This window comes from Hippocampus guttulatus, chromosome 10 (genome assembly GCF_054856545.1).
Source record: "Hippocampus guttulatus isolate MCC_2025c chromosome 10, RoL_Hgut_1.0, whole genome shotgun sequence".
NCBI classification, from domain to species: domain Eukaryota; kingdom Metazoa; phylum Chordata; class Actinopteri; order Syngnathiformes; family Syngnathidae; genus Hippocampus; species Hippocampus guttulatus.
In genome coordinates this window covers 98,907-124,677 of record NC_141270.1, presented here as the reverse complement: position 1 = coordinate 124,677, position 25,771 = coordinate 98,907, and the positions used below count along the sequence as shown (strand labels likewise).

At 58.1% G+C, this 25,771-nt stretch overlaps 2 protein-coding genes across 4 annotated transcripts; both read left to right on the top strand.

The window, feature by feature from the left end:
* The first annotated feature begins 481 nt into the window (after positions 1–481).
* Positions 482–10,596, top strand: LOC147198728 (atlastin-2-like). Of its 2 annotated transcripts, XR_015102165.1 has the most exons (15): positions 482–813; positions 3,436–3,602; positions 3,672–3,881; positions 3,975–4,109; positions 4,173–4,277; positions 4,352–4,402; positions 4,475–4,531; positions 4,617–4,709; positions 5,591–5,729; positions 5,819–5,946; positions 6,022–6,078; positions 6,168–6,239; positions 6,624–7,055; positions 7,801–8,001; positions 8,943–9,090. XR_015102165.1 is itself a non-coding variant. In XM_086122885.1 (14 exons), the coding sequence occupies exons 1-14, from the start codon at positions 741–743 to the stop codon at positions 9,153–9,155; spliced, it is 1,932 nt and encodes a 643-aa protein (XP_085979011.1). In that variant the 5' UTR covers positions 505–740; the 3' UTR covers positions 9,156–10,596. The 2 variants fall into 2 exon arrangements, 1 of the variants encoding a protein (XP_085979011.1); XM_086122885.1 differs by lacking the exon at positions 7,801–8,001 and having other exon boundaries at positions 505–813; positions 8,943–10,596.
* Positions 10,597–11,244: 648 nt separating this feature from the next.
* LOC147198727 (uncharacterized) lies at positions 11,245–25,468 on the top strand. 2 transcript variants are annotated; one of them, XM_086122876.1, is made up of 22 exons: positions 11,245–12,055; positions 12,437–12,487; positions 12,554–12,741; positions 12,834–12,876; positions 13,679–13,804; positions 13,882–13,986; positions 14,056–14,274; positions 14,439–14,585; positions 14,658–14,843; positions 14,913–15,131; positions 15,812–15,958; positions 16,266–16,451; positions 16,528–16,656; positions 16,741–16,776; positions 17,373–17,555; positions 17,627–17,731; positions 17,806–17,943; positions 18,016–18,123; positions 18,977–19,014; positions 19,082–21,029; positions 21,105–21,204; positions 24,784–25,468. In XM_086122876.1, exons 1-22 carry the CDS (start codon positions 11,510–11,512, stop codon positions 25,392–25,394), a joined length of 5,559 nt encoding a protein of 1,852 aa, XP_085979002.1. In that variant the 5' UTR covers positions 11,245–11,509; the 3' UTR covers positions 25,395–25,468. The 2 variants fall into 2 exon arrangements, with proteins under 2 accessions (XP_085979002.1, XP_085979001.1); XM_086122875.1 differs by lacking the exon at positions 16,741–16,776 and having other exon boundaries at positions 16,528–16,740.
* The last annotated feature ends 303 nt before the right edge of the window (positions 25,469–25,771 follow it).

Here is a 25,771-nt window from a genome sequence, read left to right as displayed (position 1 = left end):
CTTGATCAAGACACTGCGCTCCCAGTTGCTCCTGATGATGCGCGGGCAAATGAGTAAACGGCGTAAAGCGCTTTGCGTACAAAAGGTAGAAAAACGCTCAACAACAAGTCAAGTACAACTTTATTGTCAAACAACGTTTGTTTGAGAGAGCCTTGGTCACCCCCTGACCCCCCCCCCCCCCCCAAGGAAGTCCGGCTCCGCCTCACAGTGACAATCACAGCCAAGCTAACATGCCGAATCGAGATTGGCGCACCCACAAAAAGTCAGGGAGATAGAACACTGGGAACTGCAACTCTGCACAGAGATTCGAGCCCAAAACTCAGGACTCGATGCTCAGCCTGCCAAAGAATTTGAAAGCAACAAAGCCCGTAATGGGGTTATGCGATATGAAGCGCGGCATAATAAATACAGTAATGGGGTTTCGATTGAAAGAAACGACCTCGGACTGAAGTGGATGCATGCTTGACGCTACTCTCGCCTGCCTGCCTGCCTGCCTGCGACCACCGCTCGCTGATAGGCGCAGAAACGCGGACAAGCATTAAAGCGCGACGAAGGTCTCGACATCGACGTCGGTCACCTTTCGGAGCCTTTAAAATGAACACTCGCGGGGGTCCTGAGGGGGAATTTTGCGGGCTAAAAACTCCCGACCCGAGTCGCGGGCCAACATTTAAGCATGGAAACAGGCGGCGGACGCCACCGTGCTGTGACGTCAGCGAGGCTGACGAGAGCTCAGACCCAAGATGGCGGAGGTGAGCGGGTTGAGGAGCAGAGCTCACTTCGAGCCCAACTATAAAAGCGCGCGAGCCGAGCAAGGTAAGGGCCTTTGTCCAACGACGTGGTCGCCGCGAGCGAGTGGCCGGGAAAAACAAAGAAGAAACGCGATTGCGGCTCCTTCGGCGTTGCCTTTTTTCGGCCCCTTTAGCCCGCTCGCCTGTTAGCTTCGGAAGCCGCGCGGCGTCCGCGTTTGGGCTTGTTTGGCTACGACAAATAAAACAAACCAGCCGCCCCCTAGAATCTGCTCTCAAGCGGAAATACTGTAATACGAGTCGGAACCGGACAGCCAAGCGTCTCGCGCGGGACACCTGTCAGGGCCCCCCCCCCCCCACCCCCCTTCACCTGGACACTGACGAGGCGACCGGCCCGGTCCCCGAGCCTCCGGTCCGCACCGCCGCGCTTCCCCTGAGAAGCGGCGCCGAATTTGGTGATGACAACAACACGCGCGGGGTCGACGCCGTCCTTCCACCGCGAAGACGGATCGGTTTACGCGGCCTAATATTAGTCGCGTTTTGTCGCTTTGCAACCGTCCGTGCCGACCCAAGGCGCTGACGCTTCTTTTGACGGAGGACGCACCGCCATGCCTTTGGCACCCCAAATGGCTAGACGGGGAGATCTATTCTGCCATCCAGCCAAAGAGTGTTTGTTTCATCGTTTGGACCGTCACCGCACACCGGCTGGCACGGAGGGCAAAACAACTTGTCTTTAGACGTGTTGTCAAATCGAAGTCATTTTTGGCCCGGTCCAAGCGACGGCCCGGAGTGGTCTTCCACACCGGACGACGCCGTCTAACAATAGAGGAGTGCGTTGTTTTATTTTGGGCCCGGTTGCTTGAAGCGCTCGCCGTGCATTGGCCTTGTCCGCGTGGCTTACTCTCGCCGTCGCTTGAATAAACCACCAGCCGGCGTCATTTCATATGGGCCCAAAGCAAATCGCGCCTTCACGTTCCGTGCTGAAATCGGGACCCAAGTTGCCGATTGCGTTGTTGCAAGTTTAAGGGGGCCCCCATCTGACCGAGCTGGTTGAAATGACGAGCATCCCCTTATCGGGCTTCCGCCGAGCTCGCCGGTGAGCCGATTGTCGGAATGGGGCGTGCTGGAGGAGGCAAACGTGTCAAACGGGCTTGGACCGGACCTCTCTGTGCCGTGTCCGTTGGCCGGCTCGACCAAAACAAGCCAAACGGCCGCATGTGCACTCCAATGCCGCCCCGCTCCTCCGATTGTGCACTTTGTCCTCCTGGTCTCTCCACAGTTGGACGTTTGCCCCGCGCGCACCCAGAGAGGTGCCACGGGTGGGGGTGGGCTGACGCTTTGCTGGAAAGCCGCCCACCGAGTCGTCCCGAAGTAGCCGAATCCGGCTTTGGCCTTCATGTAGCTCGCTTTCTCCGGCCCAAATTCGGGTGGCCGCCAAGCGACGCGAAGCCCAACGGGTCGCAAAGGTCAAATTTGCCCTCCGAGTTTTGCAGGTCTCATTTTTCGACCACGACCGACGCTCCTCCAAAGAAGTGGACGCGAGGGCGGCGCGCAAAAGGCCGAGAAGAGCCCACGTGTGGGAAGTGAATGGCGTGCGGCCTCAGACTCGTTGGTGTCGGGCGCAAGAAAGGCCAGGAAGCCGAGCCACGTCCCGCCTCTTTCGGGGCCTCTCCCGATTCGATAGATCGGGCTCGCTCGAGGCTTGTCCGGAGCGGAGCTTGCCGGCGAGCCGATCGTTTGAATCGGGCGCGCCGGAGCGGGGAGGGGTGGAAAAGAGGCAGGAGACGGCTCTCCGGGAGCCCGAGTTCCCGCGCCGCAAATGGTGGCCGGTGGAAAAGGCGTGCGTGAGCGGCACCTTTTTTTGGGTTTGGACATGGCGGCGACTTTGAACGGCATGTGCCACGCGTGGCATCGGAAGTCAAGTGGCTTCCGGCCCGGGCGCAGCTCGTCAGTGTGGCCAGAGCGCTTGACGCAAGCCCCCCGCCCGCCCTCGCGTGAGAGATTATAAACTTTCCGCTCGCAACTGGCCATATTCGGGGCGCGGGGAAGGAAGCGGGGGGAGATTAAAGAAGCTCACCTCGGCACGGCGCGTTCTCTCGCCCGTTACGGTCAAATCAAGTGAGGCGTGACTCGAGCCTCATCCCCGTCCCGACGGGGTGGCCTTTTTTAGACCGCGCACGCTCGGACATGCGCTCGGCGAACCCGGAGGACCGAGCGCTCTGGTTTTCGATGGCCCTCGCGCGCGCGGGCTCGGCTCGCTCGTCCGGAATGAAGGAGCGCCGGCGGGGAGACGGAAGCGCGGCGCATCGCTGCGGGATTTCAAATCTTTAGCGAGTCGGGATGAGCGCTCTCGGTGAGCGGACGGGCCGCCGCGACCTCATTTGCCGTGCCAAAGCGAGCCGAACCGGGTCGTCTGCTGCACACGGCTCCGTTCCTTCGTTCGGGGGGGGGGGGGGGGGACTTTTTGTCGCGTATGCGTTTTGGATGCACCCGGCCCTACGCGGGGCCCCCGGGAGCGCAGAGGAAAAATGGCGGCCCTCCCTTCTACTTTGTGCTCTTGGGTGATTTTCAGCACGCGGCTATTTTGGAGCTGGGCCCAGATGACCGCCTGAAACGTGTCCTGATTAATGGGGCAGATATAACCACTTTTTTCTTTCTGCCCCCCCCCCCCCCCCCACCCCTGGAGAAGGCTCGAGCAGAGTCCAAGACGTCCCCGTCGTTCGACGCGGTCCCAGGCCCGCCCCGGCCAGACTCGAGGACCCGGATCATGACTCGCCTCCGGGCAAGATGAGCTCCGACGGGGCGACGATGGCCGGGCTCAGCCCTTCGCCCGACGAAGGCGTTCCGGAATGGCAGGTCAGGCGTCGCCGTCCGCGATCCCGACCGACCGGGCCGTATCAGGACGGCCGCGTGCGCTCTCGCCAGGACGAGGGGGAGGAGGAGGCCCGGCCGGTGCAGATCCTGCGGGCCCAGGAGGAGCGCGCCGGCTTTGAGCTGGACGCCGGCGCGCTGGAGAAGATCCTGCTGCAGGAGCGCGTGCGCGACCTGGACGTGGTGGTGGTGTCGGTGGCCGGCGCCTTCCGCAAGGGCAAGTCCTTCCTGCTGGACTTCATGCTGCGCTACATGTACGATCGGGTGAGGCACCGTTGCGCTTTCGAGTCTCGGCTCCGGGCTTTTCGTCAGCTTTGCCCGCCGGCCGTTCACCCGCGGCCCTGCCCCCCCCCGCAGCAAAAGGAGCGCTGGATGGGCGGGGACGACGAGCCGCTGACCGGCTTCACCTGGCGGGGAGGCTGCGAGCGGGAGACCACGGGGATCCAAGTGTGGAGCCGCGTCTTTGTGGTCGACAAGCCGGACGGCGGCCAGGTGGGAGGCGGGACGAGGCGGGAGGAGGCGCGCGGGCGGCGTTTGACGCTGTCCCCGTTTCAGGTGGCCGTCCTCCTCGCGGACACGCAGGGAGCCTTTGACAGCCAGTCCACCATCAAGGACTGCGCCACCGTCTTCGCCCTCAGCACCATGACCAGCTCGGTGCAGGTCGGCTTGGAAAAAACACAAACGCCGAGGAGCCGCCGCGCTTGGCAATCACGCTTTGTCGCCTTCCTTCTCAGGTGTACAACCTCTCGCAGAACATTCAGGAAGACGACCTGCAGCACCTTCAGGTCGGTCCCGTTTTCTCGAAGCGCCGGTGAGCCGCGGCCGAGGTTTTGCCTGACCCCTCCCCGCTTCCGCAGCTCTTCACCGAGTACGGCCGCCTCGCCTTGGAAGAGGTCTACTTGAAGCCTTTTCAGGTGCCCCGCCCGCCCCGCCCCGCCCCGCCCTCTCATTCGCTTTGCGGACGACAAAGCTGCACTGCTCTTGTCGTCTTCTCATTAGTCGCTCATGTTCCTCATTCGGGATTGGAGTTTCCCCTACGAGCACGACTACGGCCCGGAGGGAGGCCGCGCTTTCCTGACCAAGCGGCTTCAGGTGAGGCTCGCCCCATGCGACTGATGTTGAACACGCTCGACCATTTGATCCGATTTGTGATTTTGAGCCGAGCCCCGCATGATGAGGACGGACTCGCAGGCGCGTCCTTCCCGCTCAAATAGGCCGCGGGCAACTCGCCCCCACCCCCGACAATGACGAGCTGTCTGGCTTGACGGCAAGCGTGAGCAGTGAGAGAGGTGGCGCGAAAGAAATGTCGCTCTCTTTCTAAACACTTGAGCTAAACGCCGCTGGAGCAAAAGAAGACGCCGTGGACCAGACTACGAATGTAGTTGAAACTATCGATCTAGCTCGATCGATCGACATTTGGACAGAGAAAGGAAAACCATAGCCATTACCGAGGAGAGCGCCTCCGTCCGACCTCGAGCGTCGCGTCGTCTTTCCTAACTTGGCCGTCGCCTCGGCTAGGCTAGCTTAGCTGGTGTCCTAGATCGAAGCTCTTCGGTGCGGACCGTCCGTCGCGTCGGCGCCGATCGGTCGGAGCCTAAAGACGCGCCCGCGCAGGGAGCGGCGGACCGTCGACGGCCGAGTCGCGCTTGGCTCGAGTGGCGTGGCTACAAGCGCGAGCGGCGAGAGAGGCGGCATCCGGACCGCGCGGAGCAGAAGCCGGGCCGAGCGTTAGCCCGCCCGCCGGCCGCATCGTGCTCGCAAACGTTTCTTCTTGCCGGTTTTCTGCCGGCGACCGACCCGTAAGACACCAGCGTCGTCGTGGCGTTTCGCTCGGCTCGGCGTTCGCCCTCCCCGTCACGCGGCGCCCGTCCGACATCGCGCAATCGCCCGCCGCGATCTCCCGGTCCAGACGAGCGAGTCTCCGCCGCCTCGGATGGCGAAATGTTCCCGACGTGACGAGCGTGCGGCCGCAGGTGAAGCAGAACCAGCACGAGGAGCTGCAGAACGTCCGCAAGCACATCCACTCGTGCTTCTCCAACATCGGCTGCTTCCTGCTGCCCCACCCGGGCCTCCAGGTGTCCACCAACCCTCACTTTGACGGCCGGCTAAGAGGTAACGTGGGTCAAATGCGCGTCGCGCTGTGCGCCAGAAGGACTCCGGCGGCAGGTTTTTGGTTTTTGGGGTGGTTTTTTGCCTTTCAGACATCGACGGGGACTTTAAGCGGGAGCTGTCGCGGCTGGTGCCTCTCCTCCTGGCCCCCGAACGACTGGTGGTGAAAGAGATCGGCGGCAACAAAGTCACCTGTCGAGATCTCGTGGAGTACTTCAAGGTAGCCCTTTTGCGCAAAAGCCGAGATCCGGGCCGTCGGCCCGCTTCTGCTAACGTTGAACCGTGACACCCCAAGGCGTACATCAAGATCTACCAAGGCGAAGAGCTGCCTCATCCAAAGTCCATGTTGCAGGTTGGCCGCGCATTTGTTTTGTTTTCTTCACCCGCCGCCGCCCCGGAGAGATTCCCTAGCGCGCCGTTTGTTTGTTCACCGTTTCCCAGGCGACGGCGGAGGCAAACAACCTGACCGCCGTAGCCGGAGCCAAAGACATGTACGGCAAGAACATGGAGCAGGTCAGCGCGACAACCCCGTCGGCCGCCTTCGAAACAAAACTCCGGCGTCGTCATCGGCTCCGTGCCAAATGCCAAAAGGGCTTTTCAAACTCATTGGCCGCTCGGCCAAATTTGCCAGCGAAACGCGCGCTTCGGACCTCTTCGGGGTAAACTACCGCAACTTTGCAAAATTCCAGCAAACGAGCGCGGCGTAATCCGACGGCACCGAGTCATCGATCGCCCATCGTGCGAACGAGTCTGCCGTGGCTTGATCGCGCTTTCCACGTGTCGGGAAAGGATGGCGAGTCGACGCCCTTTCCAAACGGCAGCCTTTGCCGTGCCGGCGCGCCGTTGATTTCGGGTCGATTCCTCACTCCCTCGCCCTCCTCCGCCGTGGGATTTCAGGTGTGCGGCGGCGACAAGCCCTACATGGCCCCCGCCGACCTGGAGCGCCGCCACGACGAGTTCCGCGAGCGCTCGGTGCGCTACTTCCGCTCGGTGAAGAAGATGGGCGGCGCCGAGTTCTGCCGGCGCTACCAGAGCCGGCTGGAGGCCGAGCTGGACGAGGCCTTCGGCAACTTCTGCAAGCACAACGACGGCAAGAACATCTTCTACGCCGCGCGCACGCCCGCCACGCTCTTCGCCGTCATGTTCGCCGCCTACGTGGCGTCGGGCTTGACGGGCTTCGTGGGCCTGAGCGCGCTGGCGGCGCTGGCCGACCTGCTGATGGGCCTGGCGCTCCTGGCGCTCTGCGCGTGGGCCTACGTCAAGTACTCGGGCGAGTTCCGCGAGGTGGGCGCCGTCATCGACCTGGTGGCCGAGACGCTGTGGGAACAGGTCAGTTGACGGACGCGCGGGGCCTTTCGGCCTTTCCCTCTCCCCGTACGCCGCGGTGCATGCGGACGCCGGCGTTGTTGTCAACATTCGTTTCTGTCGCTATTTGGTTCGGGGCGTGCTCCCCCTAAAAAAAGAGAAAAATGGCCACACGTGCGCTTGCGATGTCTGAAATAATGACTGCACTCGCTCCCGCAGCGCCATTCGTCACGGGCTGACACGCATTTCTTGTGAAATCGCAATGCCATGTATAAGTCAAGTCGAGACATCTTAATTGTCAACTGCAGATGAAATGTCTGCCCTCTCAACATAAAACGAGAGGAGCCGCTGCGGGTGCCCGCGCCGCCATCAAAACAACAGTTCGCATAAAATGCCCGAATAATCCAACGCGACGCGTAAGACGCAGACAGTCGGGAAGCGCTTTCCCTGCATGCGCCTTGTTGTTTGAAGCAGTTCTCGATGAAACGGGAGCGAATCACAAAACACAACAGTCGGTGTTCACTGTAAACAATGATGAGAAACAATCTGCATTAAAAAGCGGGGGGAGTACGCCCCAGAGAAGCAAACATTCGACAGCCAACAACCCTCCTCTTCCTTATCCGGCCTGCACTTTTTAATTTTTCCCCCTTCCTTTCCTGCCGCCTGCGACTTTCCATTTTCTTCCTCTTTCATTTGGGCTGACCCTTTTGGATCTCTCTTCCGGTTCTGGCGGGTAACTGCTGCTCTTCCTGCTCGCTGTGCTCCTCAGGTTTTTCCCAAACTTTGCGACCACGTGACCGGGGGCGCGTCGTGGCCCGCCGCTCTTCTGCCGTTGGCGGCGCTCTCGCCCCCCAACAACAACAACTACCGCCAAAGGAAGAGCCGCTAAGACCGCGCGTTGTCGCCTCCGCACTTTTAGCCGTTTGTTGACACGCTGGACTCTGTGGCCACGCCCACGACAGATCTCACGGTTGCTATTGGTCGTCTTCTTACCACGTCTTTTTTTTTAATGGTTCATTTATTTCTTTCTTTATTTTTAAGGAGACTTCTTCAGTTGGCTTCAGTTTTATACTTTGGAGGTGTTTTGATGTTGTGCGTGCTCAACAACCCTTCCTTTTACTCTTCTCTTTCTAATTTTACATTTGAGCCTTTTTCCTTTTTCCCAAACCGCATATGCTAATTTGACACCATATATAAATAGTATGTGTGTGTGTATATATATATATATATATATATATATATATATATATGAATAGGTAAAATTGTGTCTTAGAAAAAAACAAGATGGTATAAATTAAACATAACATATAGGTACATTCGTATTAAAAAAAATCTCAATGTATTTTTTAAAATTCTATAGACATTTAAATGTTTTCGAAAATACAACAAAGGGGTGAAATTTGTATTTAAAATTGATGTTTTTCTTTAATAGTAATAATAATAATTATTATTATTATTAAAATAGATGTTTTTCTTTCTATCATTTAAAATATCGCTTGTCCGTAAGAATAGTCAGTTGAATGTATATTTGAAACGTAATTGGCAGCGGGAGGTGTATTTTTAGGTGCTACTTTTTTTCCCCCCCGAACATTTGTCCTTCACATTGTCCTTTTTAAAATTGGATCTGAATTTGTTTTCAAGTACAGCGTGTTGGTGGAAATGTTCTAAAGGTCAAATTCAATAAGCGCCACGCTGGCCGACGGGTTAGCACATCCGTCTTAAGTGCACGTCGCTTTTATATGTCGGTACAAAGTTTAAGTCTACACCCATTCACGGTATTTAGAAGGTTTCGTGATATTGGGGTCCCGCTTGCTTGCTTGATGTCAATACTTTTTCTTTGTCTGCGGACATACCGTCTCTCCGTTTGCCCGCAAGTGTTGCTCACTGCGTGCGCTTTGGCTGTGCTTGCAGGTTCTCAAGCCGCTCAGTGAACATTACATGGAAGACAACGTGCGGCAGACGGTGGTCAACTCGCTCAAAGCCAGCCTGACCGAACCCGGCGGCGGCGGCGGCGGCGGCGGCAGCGGTGGCTCCTCTTCGCTGGCCTCCGCCTCCACCTTCCCTTCCTCCTCTTCGTCTTCACAGCAGCAGCAGCAACAAAACGCCAAGTTAAAGACGCACTGATGCACTTCCCTCATCACCATCACTCTTCCTCATGTGCTTACAACTGCGAGGAGTAGATCAACACCAAAGCTTGCAGTGGCCTTTTGCCAAAAAAAAACAACAAATCATCCTCGAAAATGGACGCCAACACATTGCCTTGAAAGCACAACTATTCCAATCAGGTCTTTTAGAAACAACATGGAAGGCAAATGCAAGCATTGTGAGAAGCTGCTGACTACGTTAAGATGCGTCTGTAACCTCGTGCCATTGTCATCGATAGAAACTGTAAGGGCCAGTCAGCCATTGAGTCGGGTGGAGTTGAGAGCCAGGCACTTCCACGTGCTTTGTGGTCCTCTTCTGCGTGGCGCTCACATGAGCGAAGGTCCAACGAAGCATTTGGACTTGTTCATGGAAACACTTCATTTGCTCCCTGACTGACATTTTGACAATTAAGTGACATTAAGCTAGTTTAAGGCTTTAGCTGGCTCTTATCTTACAGCCCCCCCCCCCCCCCTCCTCCGGTCTACCTTAAATTACTCTCAGGCTGACATTTTGATGTTTAAAAAAAAAAAGTGAAATTGAGCAAGTTTAAGGCTTTAGATTACAGGCTACGTTGTATTTTTCCTCTGGCTTGAATCTGCTTAATTCTTCGTACTTTTTGTCCATCACATATTTCACAACACAAACCTCATAGGATCTCACGCTGACGTTTCGACGAGTTAAAGCCGAGGCACATCAAGAGAGTTTCGCGATTTCGCTTCATAGGCTTAAAAAATGCTCCAGCAAATTTGCGTTACTTTTTTTCACGGCAAACTGAAGGTTGAACATATTCACACAAATTCATGTCAAAACGATTCCAAACTTAACTACGCCCTCGTTCATTTTTTCACAAGGACTTAATTTGACACGGACAAAAAAAACAAACAAAAAACGGTAAGACGCAGATGGAGCAAGTGGAAGGCTTTGGCAAGATGTTGGTATAGCTTGCCAACTCGTCTGTGCTTTTCGAAAGGCATGCGCCGCTCCCTCGAGAGAAAACCGCAGATGACTTGGTCAATTTTCTCCAACAATGGTTCGTAGTGTGGTTAAAAGTTGAGTATAACTCCAAATGTGACCTCTGCCCTTTGACGGTCGCACTCCTTCGATTCTCAGGAGCCAACAAGCGAGTAGCAGCATCATTGAATCACCTCAAGCGCCGGGGTTTTGTTACGCACAGAGATTGCATGTTAGAAATGTAATTTAAATAAACTTTGAATACGTTTTGTAGCGAATTAAGATTGTTTTGGTTTGGCTTAATTTACCTGTCCGGTGTCGTCGTTTTGCTGCTGTTCAAGTGTTTAGACGAGGACACCATAAAATGTGATTGATTGAATGAGGCGGAAGTGTGATTCCTGTCCACATGAAAAAAAAGACAAATCAATGGTAATTTATTTTTGAATAAAGTGTTTACCTTGGGAAATGACCATAAGACCCGTTTCGCTTTTTTTGTTTAAATAGGGGTGCCGACTTGACGAGTTCAGCTGCGGTACCGGGAATTACCGTGTAGGGGAGCCAAAGGTTTAAAAACCTTGAATCGGCTAACGCGTGGACTCCTTTCCACCACACCGGTGCTTACAATCGTTTTCCTTTTTATCCATGTTCTGCAACCACTGCAAAAAGGTTCTAAATGTCCTACTACTAGTAGTAGTAATAACAAGAATACGATAATAATAATGAGTGAAAATGTGAGTGTCTCAGGTCAACTGTATTTATAGAGCACTTTCAAACAAATCGGAAAGACAAAGACAAATCGGTAATAAAGACGGTAGAAAGCACCAAACAGTAAAACCAAGAACAAATCTAAGTCATGCTGAGTCGAATGCCAAAGAATACAAGTGAGTTTTGAGGAGGCTTGCCGAATGTTCAGTGGGAGCTCATTCCAGAGAGAGGGACCAGCAACAGAAAAGGCTCGATCCTTGACCTTGACAAATTAAAATGCCACATTGAAACAACGGAATTTATAGTCGGCGCTCAAGAGCCCGACCTATGAGTGTTTCGCCCATTGTTGAGAGGAAGAAGCAGAAGAAGAAGCAGCAGCAGAAGAAGAAGAAGTAGAAGAAGAAGAAAAAGAAGAAGAAGAAGAAGTAGAAGAAGAAGAAGAAGAAGTGGCAGCGGGCAACACACCGACCACTTTGTCCAGCAAGTCTCATTTTTCGTCACGCTGGTTCTTTCTCATACTTTGCATTTCAAGTGTTCGAGGCAACTGGACAAAAAGGATTAACCAGCAACATTTCTCCCACCGAGGTCGAGTTCCGGGCGTGATGTATGACGTCCTCGTGACGTTCCTCAACTCGTTCGGCTCCTAGCTTAGCTCACTAGCACAAGACAGCGACGCGATGGGTCGAGGACGAAAGCCCGACCGAGACGGACCGCCACTTCCGGGTTATTGGCAGCCGCCACACGGAGAATGGGGCCCTCCTCCTCCTCCTCCTCCAGGAGAATGGGGCCCTCCTCCTCCGGGAGGATGGGGCCCGCCGCCGCCGCCGCCGCCGCCCGGAGGATGGGGCCCGCCCCCGCCCGGTGGCTGGGGCCCTCCTGCCAGAGAATGGAGCCCACCGCCGCCAGGGGGCTGGGGGCCCCATCCTCCCGGAGGCTGGGGCCCTCCCCCTCCCGAGGGCTGGGGCCCACCACCACCCGAGGGCTGGGACCCCGGCCGACCCCCGTCACCGGGCTATGGGCCTCATCCCGAATGGATGCCTCCCCCGCACTGGGACCCCGACATGCCTCCTCCTCCTCCTACTGGCTATGAATATCCTGGCTGGGGCCCGTGCGGTCCGGCGCCCTCTCCCTGCCTTCCTCCACCTCCAGATGTGGGTGCGGCGGTCCCCCCTCCGGGTTGCGCCCCCCCCTTTGGCTTCCCGGGATACCCGCGCCCAGACTGGGTGAGACGCACTCTCGAACACATTTTTCTCTGTCTCGAAAATGCTGCAAGAAGTTGATCCGGAAGACCGATCTCTAATTTGGGGTGGCAAAATGCCACGGGACCACACGTGTGCAAAAGAGAAGCCATCGTGTTCTCTGATGCCCTCGAGCAAAGCGTTCCACCCCACGGGTCACTCTGAATCTGTCCCGGCGTGCCCGTGAGCCGACTGTCCCACATCGGATGCCGGGGTGCGAGTGAAACTTCCCATCGGGGCAAACGATGATAGGAAAGTTAGTCATCGTTGAACTGAAGAAGTCGTCGGGAAGTGAAATGCTGTTGCCGCTTAGCGCACGCTGATGCCGTTCACGTAAATCAAGCTGCCGTTTTGTCACCATTTCAGACACCCGCGCAGGAAGCGAGTACCGATCCGTCGCCGGAGCAGCCCCAGTGGGTGAGTGGGCGGGCCACTCCGACTTAGTCGTCGGTGGCGTTGACGTCTTCCGATTTCATCCGTCAGATCAAAGCGTTGATTTCGACCACGGACAGCGCCCCGGCCGAGAGTAAGCCGGCGGCCGTCGATCCGGCGGCCCGACCGGAAATGGCGGCCGCCCCTAAAACGGCGGCGGCGGCGAACCTCGCCCCCGCGGCGGAAGCCGGCGGGTCGGCCAAGGTCTTCGGACTGCTGGGAAAGCGATCGTTTGACAAGTAGGCCTACGCCGCCCTCGTCTAATCGCCGGTGACCTGCGATCGGTCGCTCGACGACTCGCGTGATTGGTCGCGTGCCCTCTTGTCACCAGGCCGCCGGCGGGCAGATCAACAGGCATCATCTCCTTCATCGGGGTACGTTCCGCTCGTGACCGGGCGCGGCCCGGTATCACATTTTGGCCCCGTGTTAACCGTGAGCGCAAATAGGGCCGTTCCACCGAGGAAGTCGCGAGGCGCAATCGTCTTTATCGGCCAGGTACGGCGGAAGTCGGCTCGAGAATTTCCACCGGTCGGAAGATGGCATTTTGCTGAATCGGAACCAACCGCCAACGTCGTATCGCGAAGACATTTCTGACCCGACAGGCTCGTGACCTCGCTTCCGTCGACCTTTGGGCTATCGGCGCGGGGCGGTTGGGGAGGGCGGTCGCGCGGCCGTCAGTCATGTCGACGGGGGCGCGGCGTGCATGTGCCCCTTTTGGAATGATGGGCAGAGGGCCAACTTGAAGTGGCGAAATTGTTCAGCGTTTGCCAGTCGGCCGCTAGCTTTGCGGTCGGCAAACGTCGGACGAGTTGAAATGCTACGCATATACCGCGTTCCGCTATTTCCCCATTTGTTAAACACCGTCCGGCACGTTGCGATGGCGTGCGCCGGGTCCAGTCTCTGGCCATACGTCGGAGGCCCCGCGCGTCTTCCTATCGGTCAGAGCCGAAGAATCCGTCGAAAGACGCCATAGGACGCCGAGACAAACGACAATTCTGACGTCACGAAGCTCCAAATAGGCGTCGGGGCGTCATGTTTGTCTGTGACGCCTCCGTCGGCTCAAAAGCGGGCTGGACTCCCGTAGCCGTTTGGGAAAGAGTACAAGTGTAGAACATGGAACGCGTCGAATGAAGTTGCCCGCGTATGAGACGCTCTGCGTGCTCTTTGCCTCTCCAGCCCACGTTCGGCCACATCGAGCGGGAAGATTTGGAAAAGTTCACCTTTGACTTTGGGGTCTTCTTCGGGAACCCCAAAGCCATGAAGCCCGGCGTGCGAGTGCACTTCACCGCCTGCCTCTTGAAGGTGCGACGTCGCGCTAACCCTCGCCATGTTTGTCGGACGCCGGCCGCGGCCTCACGGATCGTGTCGCGCGCCGACAGAACGCCCAGATCGCGACGGACGTGAAAGTGGCGCCGGGCGGCACGGAGAACGTGGAGCCGGACATCTACGAAGGCGTGGTCGGCCAGCCCATCGCGGAGGCCCAGGTGAGCCCCGTCGGGCGCCGGCCAAAGCCGAAGAGGGCGGCCCACGAGCTCCCGTCCGTCTTCCCGCAGGCCGGCGGGCGGCAGTTGCCCGGTAAGGTGAGCGTGGACATCGTGCCGGTGAGGACCAACCTGCCGTTCGACAGCAAGGACAGCGCCGTCACCCTGCTCAAGAACGACCAGGTTCTGGTCAACCTGGTGCGCAACATCGTCAACGACAAGAGGCGCGCCACCAACATCCGCCCCAAGCTCCCCGAAACCTTCCAGTTCACCAAGGAGACCCGCGAGACGGTGAGGGCGCCCGTTTGACTCGGACACGTCGGACGGCTCCGCGTTCAACCGCTCCGCGCTTGGCGCCGAGGCGTCGGCGTTCCGCTCGGACGCGACATCCCTCGGTGTCGGCCGCCGGCGACGTGTGCCTCGGTCACGGTTTCCCGCCCCCACCCCCCTCGCAGGGCACCATCGTCAGCTTGGGCGACAGCGAAGGCGTCATCAGGTCAGACGCGCACGGCGAGCTTCCCTTCGACGTCAAAGAGAACTTGAGTGACGTGGACTTCACCCCCGAGGACGTCAACGAAGAAGTGGAGTTCACCCTCCACAAGGTAAGAGCTCGGCCGGCTCGGCGCCGACAAGCGAGCGAGCGAGCGAGCGACCGACGTCTGTCCTCCCGTCAGCTGCGAGCGGGCGAGCGGGCCATTCGCCTCCGACGGGTGAAGGAGTCTCTCCTGCTCACCCTGTGCAGCTCCGTCTCAAAGGTCGAGCCGGCGCCGGCGGCGACGGTCCGGGCGCCGCCGGCCGACGCGTGGCTGGACCCCGAGCTGTACGAGGGCGTGGTCAGCCAGCCCGTCGCCGAGGCCGCGGTGAGCGCCGGCGCGTCGGGTGACGCCACGTCCCGAGCGCGCCGGCCTCTGATTTAGTTTGGCCCGCAGGCCCGTAAGCCGGCCTACCCGGGGCAGATCTTCGCCAACATCGGGCCGCTCCGCACCAACGTGACCTTTGATCGCGGAGACTGCGGCGTCACGCTGCTGAAGAACGACCGCGTGCTCCTCAGCCTGCTGGTGGACACCAAGACGCAGAAGAAGCGCGCCGCCAACGTTCGACCCAAGATCCCCTTCACCTTCGTCCATACGAACGAGAAGCGAGAACTGGTAGGAGGGCCCGCCGACGCCGCGTCTGCCGTTGCGCCTCCGCTGTTCGCTTGTTGCTTTTTTTTGAAGGGCGACGGAACGCGCTTCTTTTCTTTCCCTTTTCCAGCTGTAAATATTCTTGACTCGATGAGGCGCAAATCAGAAAGCCATACATTTTGAAAAAACGCAAAGAGGAAAATATGAACCGCGCCGTGTCCATTTAGAAAGGAAACGTGTCCACGTTACGAAAGCTCGCGGAATGCATTTTGCGGAAACGAAAGGTGTCCCGAGTCTAAATCGATCCGCTCGATCGAGGAAAACGGGCGGCGCATCCAAATGCGTTTTGGTTCAAGCGAACACGTGATCGCCGGCGGCGGCTTTCCGTCAGCCGCCGCGCGCGAGACGTCCTTGCGTCCTCCTCGGCGCCGCCAGAAGCGCGGTCGCGAGCCATTTCTTTCTTTCCTGTTCTTTTGAACGCCGCGTGCACGTTGAGATGCTCGAGCCGGCCTTTCCGGACACGTTTTTCCTCCCGACGCGTGCCCGGAGCTTTTTGCTCTTGCGCCGATTGCACTTTGGAGTCGCTCCAAAAGTCTCCTCGGACGTCGTCTGCGCGAGCGCGCTGACGCTGCGCTGCGCTGCGACGGGCGACTTCAGAGCGCAATCCCCGTTTTGTGACCGCTTTGGGCCGCGTGGCCTTCCAGGGCGTCATCAGGAGCCTGACGGGGTCCGAGGGCCTCCTGGCCTCCGAGGAGCACGGGGATCTGCCCTTCCGCCTCTGCGAGAACTTCAGCGACACGGAGTTTGACGCCCGGGACGTCAACAAGGAGGTGGAATTCACCCTGTCCCAGGTGAGTGAGTGCCCGCCCCCCCCCCCCCCCGTCTCAACTCCACCGTACTGCATTTCGAGAGCGCTCTAAAACAACCGCCGCAAATACAATCCTGGCGACAACAAACGATCGGCAGAAAGCGCAAAAAGAGTCCAACTAAAAATCAAAAGCCAAAGAATAAAATGTTGTTTTTAAAGCTGGGCAGCGAGGGGCGCTCGTTCCAAAGAGAGGCGCCGGTGACGAGTCTCGGCATAGTCCTCGGCGCCTCTCATCGATTGCGCTTCCGGAAAGGTTGCCAGCTGACCTCCGCGGCTTTGTGCCCTCAAAGGTGGCGGACGAGAAGAGAGCGATCAGACTTCGTCGGACCAAGATGGCGGGGGACCGAATTCTGACGGAGAAGAAGCGACGGGAAGAGCAGAAGGAGGAGGACGTGAAGGAGGAGGAGGAGGAGGAGCAAAAAGATAAGAAGCGCAAGGAGGCGGCGTCTGCGGCGCTTGCCGCCGCCAAGGACAAGGTGAGATTCGGAAAAGGCCGTCGCGCGAGTCTCCCGGCTTCCGCTTCTTGACTCGGCGTCGGCGCGCTTCCCGCAGTGGACTCCGCTGGGCTTCAGCGTGCCCGTTCCCGACAGCCGGCTGGAAATCAGCAAGGAACGCTTTGACGGCACCGTCCTTAAAGCGGCCGGAAGACGGCGCGGCAACAAGGAGCCCCCGGACGAACAGGCGCGAACACTCTTTACCGCGCCGGCGCCGGCGGTCGGGATGCGCCGGCGCACCGTCCTGACGACGCCGCGTGTTGTCTTGCAGGTGAAAATCGAGGCGGAGGAATTGAAGATCGAGCAGGCACGTGCTCCTCCTCCCTTTTTCGTAGAAGTGACTCCCATCCTTGCGTCGACGCGGCGTCTTTTGAATGGCTTTTGTTTCTTGCGCGTGCGCGGCAAGACGGGCGGTCACACTGATGTCGCCAAAGTCGGAGCGCACTCGCTCCGGCGCACAAGCGGTCATTTGGCCGCATATTGGAAAGTTTGAAACCGGGTAAAATGCTTTCAAGCACCCGCATTTTGCCCATGTCGCTTCGACCTGTTTAAAAAAAAGCTTGGGGGCGGGGTGCGCTGTCACGGGACCGGCCCCGCAGAAGCTTTCTGCAAATCTTCATTTCTCTTGGGGGGGGGGGGGGGGGGGACCTTTCAATCCATTTCAACGCTTGTTTGGTATCAAAGCAGACGGGAAGGCGGTAGAAGGCAAAAGCAACGTTTGTTTCGAATGTTCCCGTCACTTCCTTTTTCTGGCATTTGCTCTTTGTTGGCAAACGGAGCAAAATTGGAAAGATTTTTGTGGGAGGCGAAACGTGAGCTTGTCGGCCAGCCCCGACGCTCGTCGTCGTCACGGCCGAAGCTCACCCGCCCAAAGGTAACGGGCGGCGACGCGTCGTCTCGTAGGGGACGACTGCGGAGGAGGAAGCGGACGTGAACGGCGAGGCAAAGACGGAAGAGATTCAAGGCGGCGCCGACGGCCCCGAAGAGGCGGGGCTTCTGGTGATGACCGTCGACGGTCGCCAGAAGCGGCTTCCTTTCGGCCCCGCCGACCTGCTCTCCGCCGCCACCATGTTGACCGGCGACAAGGTGAGCTCCCCCGACGCCGGTGAACGCGCGCACCGAGCGCCGCCTCTCACGGAGGCGCGCGCCCTTTCCAGGTGCGCTTCAACGTGGCGACCCATCGGGAGACCAAAGAAGAGCGGGCCGCTTTTGTGGAGATCCTTTCCGCCACCTTTGAAGAGTCCACGGAGCAACGGCGCCACGTAAGACGCCCGAAGCCGTTTTCCTCCGGCGGCGGCGAGCTCGCTCGGAGCCTCACGCCTGCGCCCCTTCGCAGGGCATCGTCATCGAGTTCTCCGAGGATCACGGCCTCATCAAGTGCACGCAGAACCCTCAGCTCTTCTTCCGCTTGTCGGAAGTGATTGGAAAAAAGAAGCTGCAGCTGAACGAGAAGGTGGAGTTCAGCGTGGTCCCGGTAAGTGGGAGGAGGCCTCCGGCGGCGGTCGCGCGCCGCCGCGTCCCCGCTCACGTGCGCTTCTCGTTCCAGCACGACCGAGCGGCGGGCGGCCACCAGGCCATCAGGATCAGACATTGCGCCGAGAGCGTTTTCCTACCGGCCAGAAAACTGAGCGCCGTCGCCGCCGGCAAAGGGAAGGTGAGCGCTCTCGGACTCCCTTTTCAAAGAACTTCTTCGCGCCTTGGTGCAGCCCGGTCTTTTTTCGGAGAGCCGTGTTTTTTTCCACCCAGCGCCGCCAAACAAAAAGATGTTATGCTCCATCGCTCGGGGGCTTTGTTTTGCTGCGCGAGCCCAAATTTACCGACGAGGAAGCTACAAATATGCCGCCTCCCGAGCGGAGTGGGGAGAAAAAAAAAATAGATGGCCGTCGGGGAACTGCAACGCCCCCCTGGCTTCAGAATCACGTTGATCGGCCAAGCGTGTAAAAACACAAGAGGGAATCGCTTTGCGGTCTTTTGAGCCCCCCTCGTATGACGGCAACGAGAGCAAAAGCGACTTTGAGGACGTCGGGACAAAGAGTCGCAGAGTCACGCGTGCCTCGCGTTCGTATCGGAGGAAAACAAACGATGAAAGCCGCGCGTCGTCGCGCAAAGTCGAGCCGGCTCGAGCGCGGTCGCGATGCAATGGCGGACCGAGATGAAGATGCTCGATTTCACGGCCGTCAAAGTCCGGCGGCCGGCGGCCCGCGCGTTTTCCACGTCTCCCTGCCGCGACCCGCCATCTGGCTCCGCCAGAGCCCGCCGATGAGCTGACCGTTTGCATCGAACGTATCGCGGCGGGGAGACGTGGAATGCGCGCCGGCCCTCCGGGAGCGGCCTATGACGGCGTCGGGCGCATTTGAGCCATCGCAGCGAGCGCACACAAGAGCCGAGCGTCCCGCGGCCGCTCGCGGGCGAGGAAAGGCCGCGCTCGCTGCCGTCTCGGTCAACGGGTCGAAGCTCCGCAAGACTTGTCCTAAGAGTGCCGTTAAGGCTTTCTTCTCCCTCCTCAGATGACCATCAAGCTCGCCAAAGCTTCGGAAGACTCTGAGTAAGTCATTTCCTTCCGCGTTGAAAGTTTTGATGAACAATCGCAACGATGTCCTCTCCCCATCAAGGCGGAAGGTGCCAAACGCGGACCGGCTGAAGACGGTGGTGAAACAATTGCGAGCCCCGGTCAAGCCCAGCGCCGGCGCGGGCCACGGCGGGAGCCGCAGTCCGCCCACCGACAAATTTGGAAGAGAAATCAAAAGGAGGCGCAGCTCCAGTCAAGAACGTCGGCGCAAAAGCAGCCGGCGGAGACGAACCGCGAGTCGGGAAAGGTCCCGCCGAAGTCGCAGTCGCAGCGGGAGCCCGAGCGGAGAAAGGTCCGGAAAGAGAAGAAGCAAAGCGGGTGGAGAGCGAGGAGGGGGGCACAAGAGGAGGAGGGAGCGCAGTCCCCCTCCCAGGGCTCGCGGCGGAGCCGTGGATGACGAGCTGGCCAGAAAGAAGCGAGAATTGGAGGAGCTCAACGAGATGATCGCCTTCAAGAAGTCACTGATGGACGCCCGAGGCCCCGAGCCCGGACAGCGAACGTGCATCGACTACGACCACGGCCGCATCGCAAACCCTTTGGCCGAGTTCAGACCGGCGCGGTCCATTTTGAAGAAACGAGCTGAGGACCCGGAGTACCCCCGCCATCTTCCCCCGACGTACGACGAGCCGTTCTACGACGGGCCGCGCCCGCGCTCGGGCGAGCGCTATTCCGACGGCTACGCTCGCGCCTTTGCCGGCCGGCCGTACGGCGAGCGAGCGTACGACGGCCGGCCGGCGTATGATCACGTGGCGACGTACGAAAGCTCCTCCTCCGCCGCCGGCCGGCGCTACGCCAACCGCTACGACGTTTACGAGCAGCCCTGTGACGATCCGCGCCGCGAGCCGACGTATGCGGGCGGCCCCTACGCTCCGGAAGCGTCGCCGCCGTTGTTGGTCCCTTCGTCTTTGCCGACAACCTTCAGGCCGCCCTCTCCCGCTCCACCGCTGTCCAAAAGCCCCTCCCCGGGCCGCGCGGACGCGACGCCGCCCGCGGTCCCAAAGCCCCCGCTGGATCGCTTTCTCGATATGCTTCAAAAGAAGGCCATTCCGGAAAGCCGACCGGAAGCGCTCGCCGCCAACGACGAACTTCTGCCGCACGAGCGGGCGCTGGAAGATGGCAACGGCTTCTCTCGGATCGTGGGTCTGGCCGGAGACTCGCCGGGCGGCCGCGTCGGCGCGGGGGATGAGAACGAATCGCCTTCGGCGGAGAGCAAGTCCGCCTCCTACAGCCACATCCAGACTTTGTTGCGGACCATCGGCCTGAAGCTGACCGCGGCGGACGTGGCGCAGCTGGCCAACGGTGCCTCCGAGGCCTCGTCCGGCGCCAGAGACGGGCGGGAGCGACCCCTTAGACTTCGGGCAGACCCCATCCCTTCCCTCTCCACCGCCGGATGGTGCGATGCGGAGGCCCCCGCGCGCGTCTCCGAGTATGAAGAATTCCTCGATCGACAAGAGTTGGAGATGCTGAAAAAGGCCCGAGAGCTGCAGGATCTGACCAAGACGATGGCGAGCGCGTCGTCCACACCCAGGCCCCCTCCCGGACCTCCGCCTGCACGCTACCGGCACCCGTCCCCTCCGGCCAACTGGCCCCTGGAGATTTCCCCCAAAGCTTCTCCCCTCGCCGCCACCGGCCGCCTTCCGCCGGGGCCGCCTCCCGGGCCGCCTCCCCGACGCCCTCCCGGACGGCCGCCTTTCGCGGCGGCGCCCTCCGAGGACGCCGAGCCGCGGGCGGCTCCGGCCCTCCGCTCCTCCGGAGCCGGCGCCCGAGGGGCGTCGCCGTCGGTGACCGCCGGCGAGGAGCGGCCCGACATCTCCACGACGGTGGCCAAATGCCTGAAGGTCATCGAGAGCGTCAAGTCTTTGACTGCCACGGCGGCGGCGAAAGCGCTCAAATCGGTCCAGTTCAGTTTACCGCCGGGGTCGGCGATGACCTCCGGTCCCGCCGGCTCTCCGGAGCGAGTCGGCGACGTGAAAAGCGGGCGGACGGAGAAGGTAGAGTCTGCGGGGGCGGCGTTCGCCTGCCGGAGCTTTCCCAGCCTTGCCCACGTGTCTTTGGTTGTGTTGCAGCTGGATTTGTACAAGCAGAAGATCGCGGACCCGCAGGAACAGCGGTCCGAGGACGCTCGAGCGCACAAAAGACAAGGCGGCGGCGCCGCCATTGCCCCAGGTATCCGAGACATTTTCACTGCACTGATGATGAGCCGTCAGAATGTGAGTCTCAAAACGTTTCCTCGCTCCTCTATTTGCGCACGGGCGTCGATATCGCTCGCGGTGCAGAGGAACTCTGTCCGTACGGCCGGTTTCACCAACATGCTTCCGCCGTGGAAGAAAGAGCTTAGCTTAGCGCAGTCGTGTCGGTCACCCGCGACAGGGTTCTCCGCCAAAGTTGAGTGGAGGCAACCGGACTCTTGTCGGTCATTGAAGGCCTTTCGCCTTGAATGTCATTTGAAGCAGATGCGACTCAAAGTTTGTCTCACTCGGTGGCAAAAGTTGATTTGCCCCAAGGCCGGCGGCGTACGACCGGAGCAACCGCCTTACACCTGAAATAACAACACACCGTCGCATCGCTAGAGAGCCACGATCCGAGCGGCTCATCCTCGGGAGCTTTTGCTACGGAGCACTTTGGAGAGTCAAGACCCCTAACGCACTCGCACTCTCGATGGGAACAAGAGTGGAATTGGGGCGATCCCAATATTTGCGTTCACATGCTTTAGCTAGCGCCTCGTTTCACATCGCCGCTGCCGACTGTGAGCAGCGCTCGCTAAAGGGCCCTGAACTTACCGTGCATGTATTGGTGGAGATCCACCTACCAGCAGATGTTTACGACATCGTATCATAGCTTAAGTGGTGGCTCGGGTAGCTAGCTAGCTAGCTCGACATGTCCCTTATTGCTTCCAAACAGAGTCCTGCTTTCCAGGTGAGTCCAACGTAGTTTTTCTTTTTGTCGCAGTCTGCTGGATCTTCATGTGCAGGAACTTTGACTAGCAAGCGTCTTCATGCTAAACTCCCCTTTTGTGTGTGTGTGTGTTTTGAACGATGAAGCCCCTCGAGCGCCGGTGGTTTGCTACAAAACGGCTTTCCGGGACATGGCTTGAAGTGGCTCGGGGAGCGCGACGTGTTAGAATGTGCAAAATGTTTTTATCTCTGCTAAAGTTGACTCGCTGTTATTTTAGTCCACGCTTAGTCACAGTTTCAAGAATGAACGTGCCCGGCCGTTAGCATCTCGGCTCGCTCAGCAGGAATGTGCTTTCAGCTGCGTTGCCGTAGAATCAAACGCGTAGACGTTAGCTCTGGAGATCCGGCCAATGTCGAGTGTGACTACGCAAATCCTGGAGTTTGACCAGAGCCGCTGACGTTAGGCAATGTTCCGAAAGCTTTCGCGCACGAAAACCGTTCTGCATCAAGACGTCACTTGGGACAGACCACCGTGCACGTTGAGACAAGATGCTAGCTGTAGTTGCTTGTCAAAGGCTGGGGTTTTTTTTGGTGTTTTTTTACGTCTGCGGTAAGTCTCGGTTGACGGTCAGGGTAAGTAAAGTCAACACCTTTTTGTTATTCTGACATTTCCAACTTTGACAACGGGCGATTGACCGCAGCGTTATGTTAAGGCTTCCCAGCTAAAAGTGTCCAATGAGTTTTGAGCCATTTCCTCCAAATGGTTCTATTACGTTGCTGAAACATCCCATCTGTGTGGCGGTAAGCAATCCAACGTGCGCTAGAGAGCATAATGTTTAGCTTATTAACAGCAGTTAGTGCTTTAGGGATGCGGACTCCGGGACCAAGCTAGCCACCATAGCTAGAGATGTCGGAATGTTTGACAGTAAGCCTGCCGACACGTTAGCCCCTCCTCTTGGAATTAGCCCACATGAGCATCTTCTTGCTAACTAGCCCTAACAACGTGGTATTTTGCAATCCGTCTTTGTCGGTCGCTTCTTGTCCACCCAGCGGGAGTCCGCCACGCACCAAGAATGCAAGTCCGATATGACGCAACTTCATTTCTGTTCGTGGCCGACATCTGCTCGTAAGACGTTTTGAAAGGCTGCGGAAGCTAAGCTCATGAACGACGACGATCCTGTGATTCCCAACCTTTACTCGGCCAACGTTGACGTGAGAAAAACGTCACGGCTTGTAACGCGTGCCTCACTTTTACAATACGGCGAATCGAATGCGCGCGTTCTCTCGGTGACGTTGTTTGATTGCAGTCACAATTGGTTACTGCGTGCAAACTCTCAAGGTTGGCGAGTAGATGACCGGGATCTCGCTGGAACTGACGCATTTCATTCACAGCCAATTGGTGGTGCCATGAACTCTTGAATAGCATAGCGAGAACAGATTTTTTTCACTCACTGTCTTTCTTTACAGGTGTACGTGGGGCAAAACTAATATGAACAAATGATAAAAGACAGGAGGAATCCCCCCGCCCCACCTTCAATTGCCAGATAGACACATAGCAAACAACCGTACGCTCTACAAGACTTAACGGCTTGAATTGAAGCATTCTGGGACTTTCAACATTCCCGTCTGGGGAGTGCCGTCACGAATGCGGCATGTCACGTTTTGACCACATGGAAAATAATGCGGGAAGGAGAGATTTGCATTTTCAAGCGAGAAACCCCCGTCACTATTTTGAGTGTCGGCTGAAGAAAATATGCACACAAAGTGTTGTCTAGCTTCAAAAACGCGAGTAGTGCGTCAAATGATGAGGAAAAAAAAAAGGTGATGGATCGCAACACATTCAAGCTCAACGACAAAGAGCCACGTGGCCGTGTGACTGAGGTCGATGCACTAAACTGCCGGACCACTGGGCCGCCCGCCCGCCCGCCACGACAATTTTGACAGTTAAATATGTCATATATGGTGTCATACGGTATTTTATTTTTATTTTTTTGAAATAAAAACAACCATCCCGTTTAAGTGAAATCCATAAAGACTTATTTTTCAAATAAAGTAATGACTGTAATGTTTGATCGACAACCCGCACCCGATTAAAAGCCGCAAGAACTCCATGTCGTCATAAAACCTCACCCGCGCTTGGGACCGATGGCCGCGGGTCTGCGCCTGATTCAATGGGCTATTATAAACCCACGGGTTGACGCTCTCCCAAAAACAACAACATATGATTCCTGAAAAATGTCGACCGTTTTGAAAAGCGCTTTGTTCCAGCTGCAGCTGTTGTGAAAGCGCGATATAAATCAGCAATACAACACTCGGCACGGCACGCCGCGCCACCAAAAGAAATGGCCCCCAACTGCACGCGTACACCGATTGGATGTTCTCGTCCCAAGTCAGCCACAAATGGACTTGGGTGTGAAACCCGAGCCTATTAAGATGTACATATTCTGGCAACAGTTGGACATGCGGGTGAATTCTACCTCCTGCTGTCGGGTGGGGGAGAGGGGCGGGGGGGGGGGGGGGGGTTTTGGAGTTTTTTATTTTTTGCTCGTCACGATACATCCCTGGCAAAGTGGGATCGATCGGGTGAATCCAATCGTTTACTGCGGCGCACCTTCGGACCTTCGCTCATGGCACAGTGTTTGGGAATCACCGGTCCGATTGTTGGAGCTTTTGCTCATTCGCTGCGGAATGAATGCAAACGGCCAAGGTAAGCCAGCAATCCTTGTCGTTTTTCAATCTTTGAGTTTACACATGATGAGCCGCGGACGCCGGCTAGCGAACCTCGGATGCGAACGCCATCCGCCGAAAGGAACTTGTGAAGCAGCTTGTCGGTTTCTCCTCATGTCCGCAGGAAAGCCACCCGGCGGCGGGCCCCGCAACGTTTGGATTTGCGGCCATTCGCTGGTGTACTGGGCAGAGTCGCGGGCCAAGTCTGCGGAGGGAGGCGCCCAGCTGGGCGTGGACCCCGACAAGCTGATCCTGTGGTGGAAGGGGGTCCAGGGCATGACCTGGCCCCAGCTGCTGCCCCTGCTCCGGCAGCTCGAGGTCGGCTGGCCCCATCCTCAGGCGCTTATCATCCACCTGGGCGGCAACGACTTGAACACCGAAACGCCCAGCGACCTGCTGGCGTCGGTCAGGAAAGACGTGACTTCCCTGAGGGCCGCCTTCCCCCACTGCGTCCTGGTTTGGTCCCAGATCCTCCCCCGCCGGGCGTGGCGCCACTCGCCGGACGCCCACGAAGTGGATCTGGTCCGAAGCACGGTCAATCGGCGAATCCGCAACATTTTCTCCGAGCTGGGCGGCGTCTCTCTGACCCACGACAACATCCGCTGCGGGACCAACACGGGCCTCTACCAAGCCGACGGAGTCCGTTTGTCACCCAAAGGAATGGACGTGTTCAACGGGAACCTGCGCGACTTTCTGGAGAAGTGGGCCGAGGAAGTCGCCGCCGCCCCGCAGTAACGCCACGTGCTGACGAACGCAGCCTTTGCTCCCGATCGTCTTTTGTTTGTTTTAATAAATGCCATTTGACCGGCGCCGCTGATGTTTGCGCTTTATTGCGATTGACGTCGACACAAACGTGAAGCGGCGGCGTGAAGGCACGGATCCATTTTCAACAACCCCGGCATCCTAACCCGCGTCAGGTGAGTGAGCCGCTCTCCCGTCGGCTTCGACGCAAACGGTCACCGTGAAGGTCCACGGGAGAGATCTAGAACGTCGTATCTCCGGGGAGGGATGTTGCCTGGCCGCGGGGCCGTGCTGTGCTTCTCTTGGCCAGGGGTAAGCGAGCTCAAGGCTTTGCTATGTTTAAAATGACAACGTTTCATTTAGTACGCCCC

Excerpts from the sequence above, each read along its gene's own strand:
- LOC147198727 (XM_086122875.1), top strand. The coding sequence starts at position 11,510 with ATGGGTCGAGGACGAAAGCCCGACCGAGACGGACCGCCACTTCCGGGT. Across the intron at positions 12,877-13,678 it reads GCATCATCTCCTTCATCGGG|CCCACGTTCGGCCACATCGA; the intron begins GTACGTTCCGCT and ends TTGCCTCTCCAG. Across the intron at positions 14,844-14,912 it reads AGCCCGTCGCCGAGGCCGCG|GCCCGTAAGCCGGCCTACCC; the intron begins GTGAGCGCCGGC and ends TTTGGCCCGCAG.
- LOC147198728 (XM_086122885.1), top strand. The coding sequence starts at position 741 with ATGGCGGAGGTGAGCGGGTTGAGGAGCAGAGCTCACTTCGAGCCCAAC. Across the intron at positions 3,603-3,671 it reads AAGGCGTTCCGGAATGGCAG|GACGAGGGGGAGGAGGAGGC; the intron begins GTCAGGCGTCGC and ends CGCTCTCGCCAG. Across the intron at positions 6,079-6,167 it reads ATCCAAAGTCCATGTTGCAG|GCGACGGCGGAGGCAAACAA; the intron begins GTTGGCCGCGCA and ends ACCGTTTCCCAG.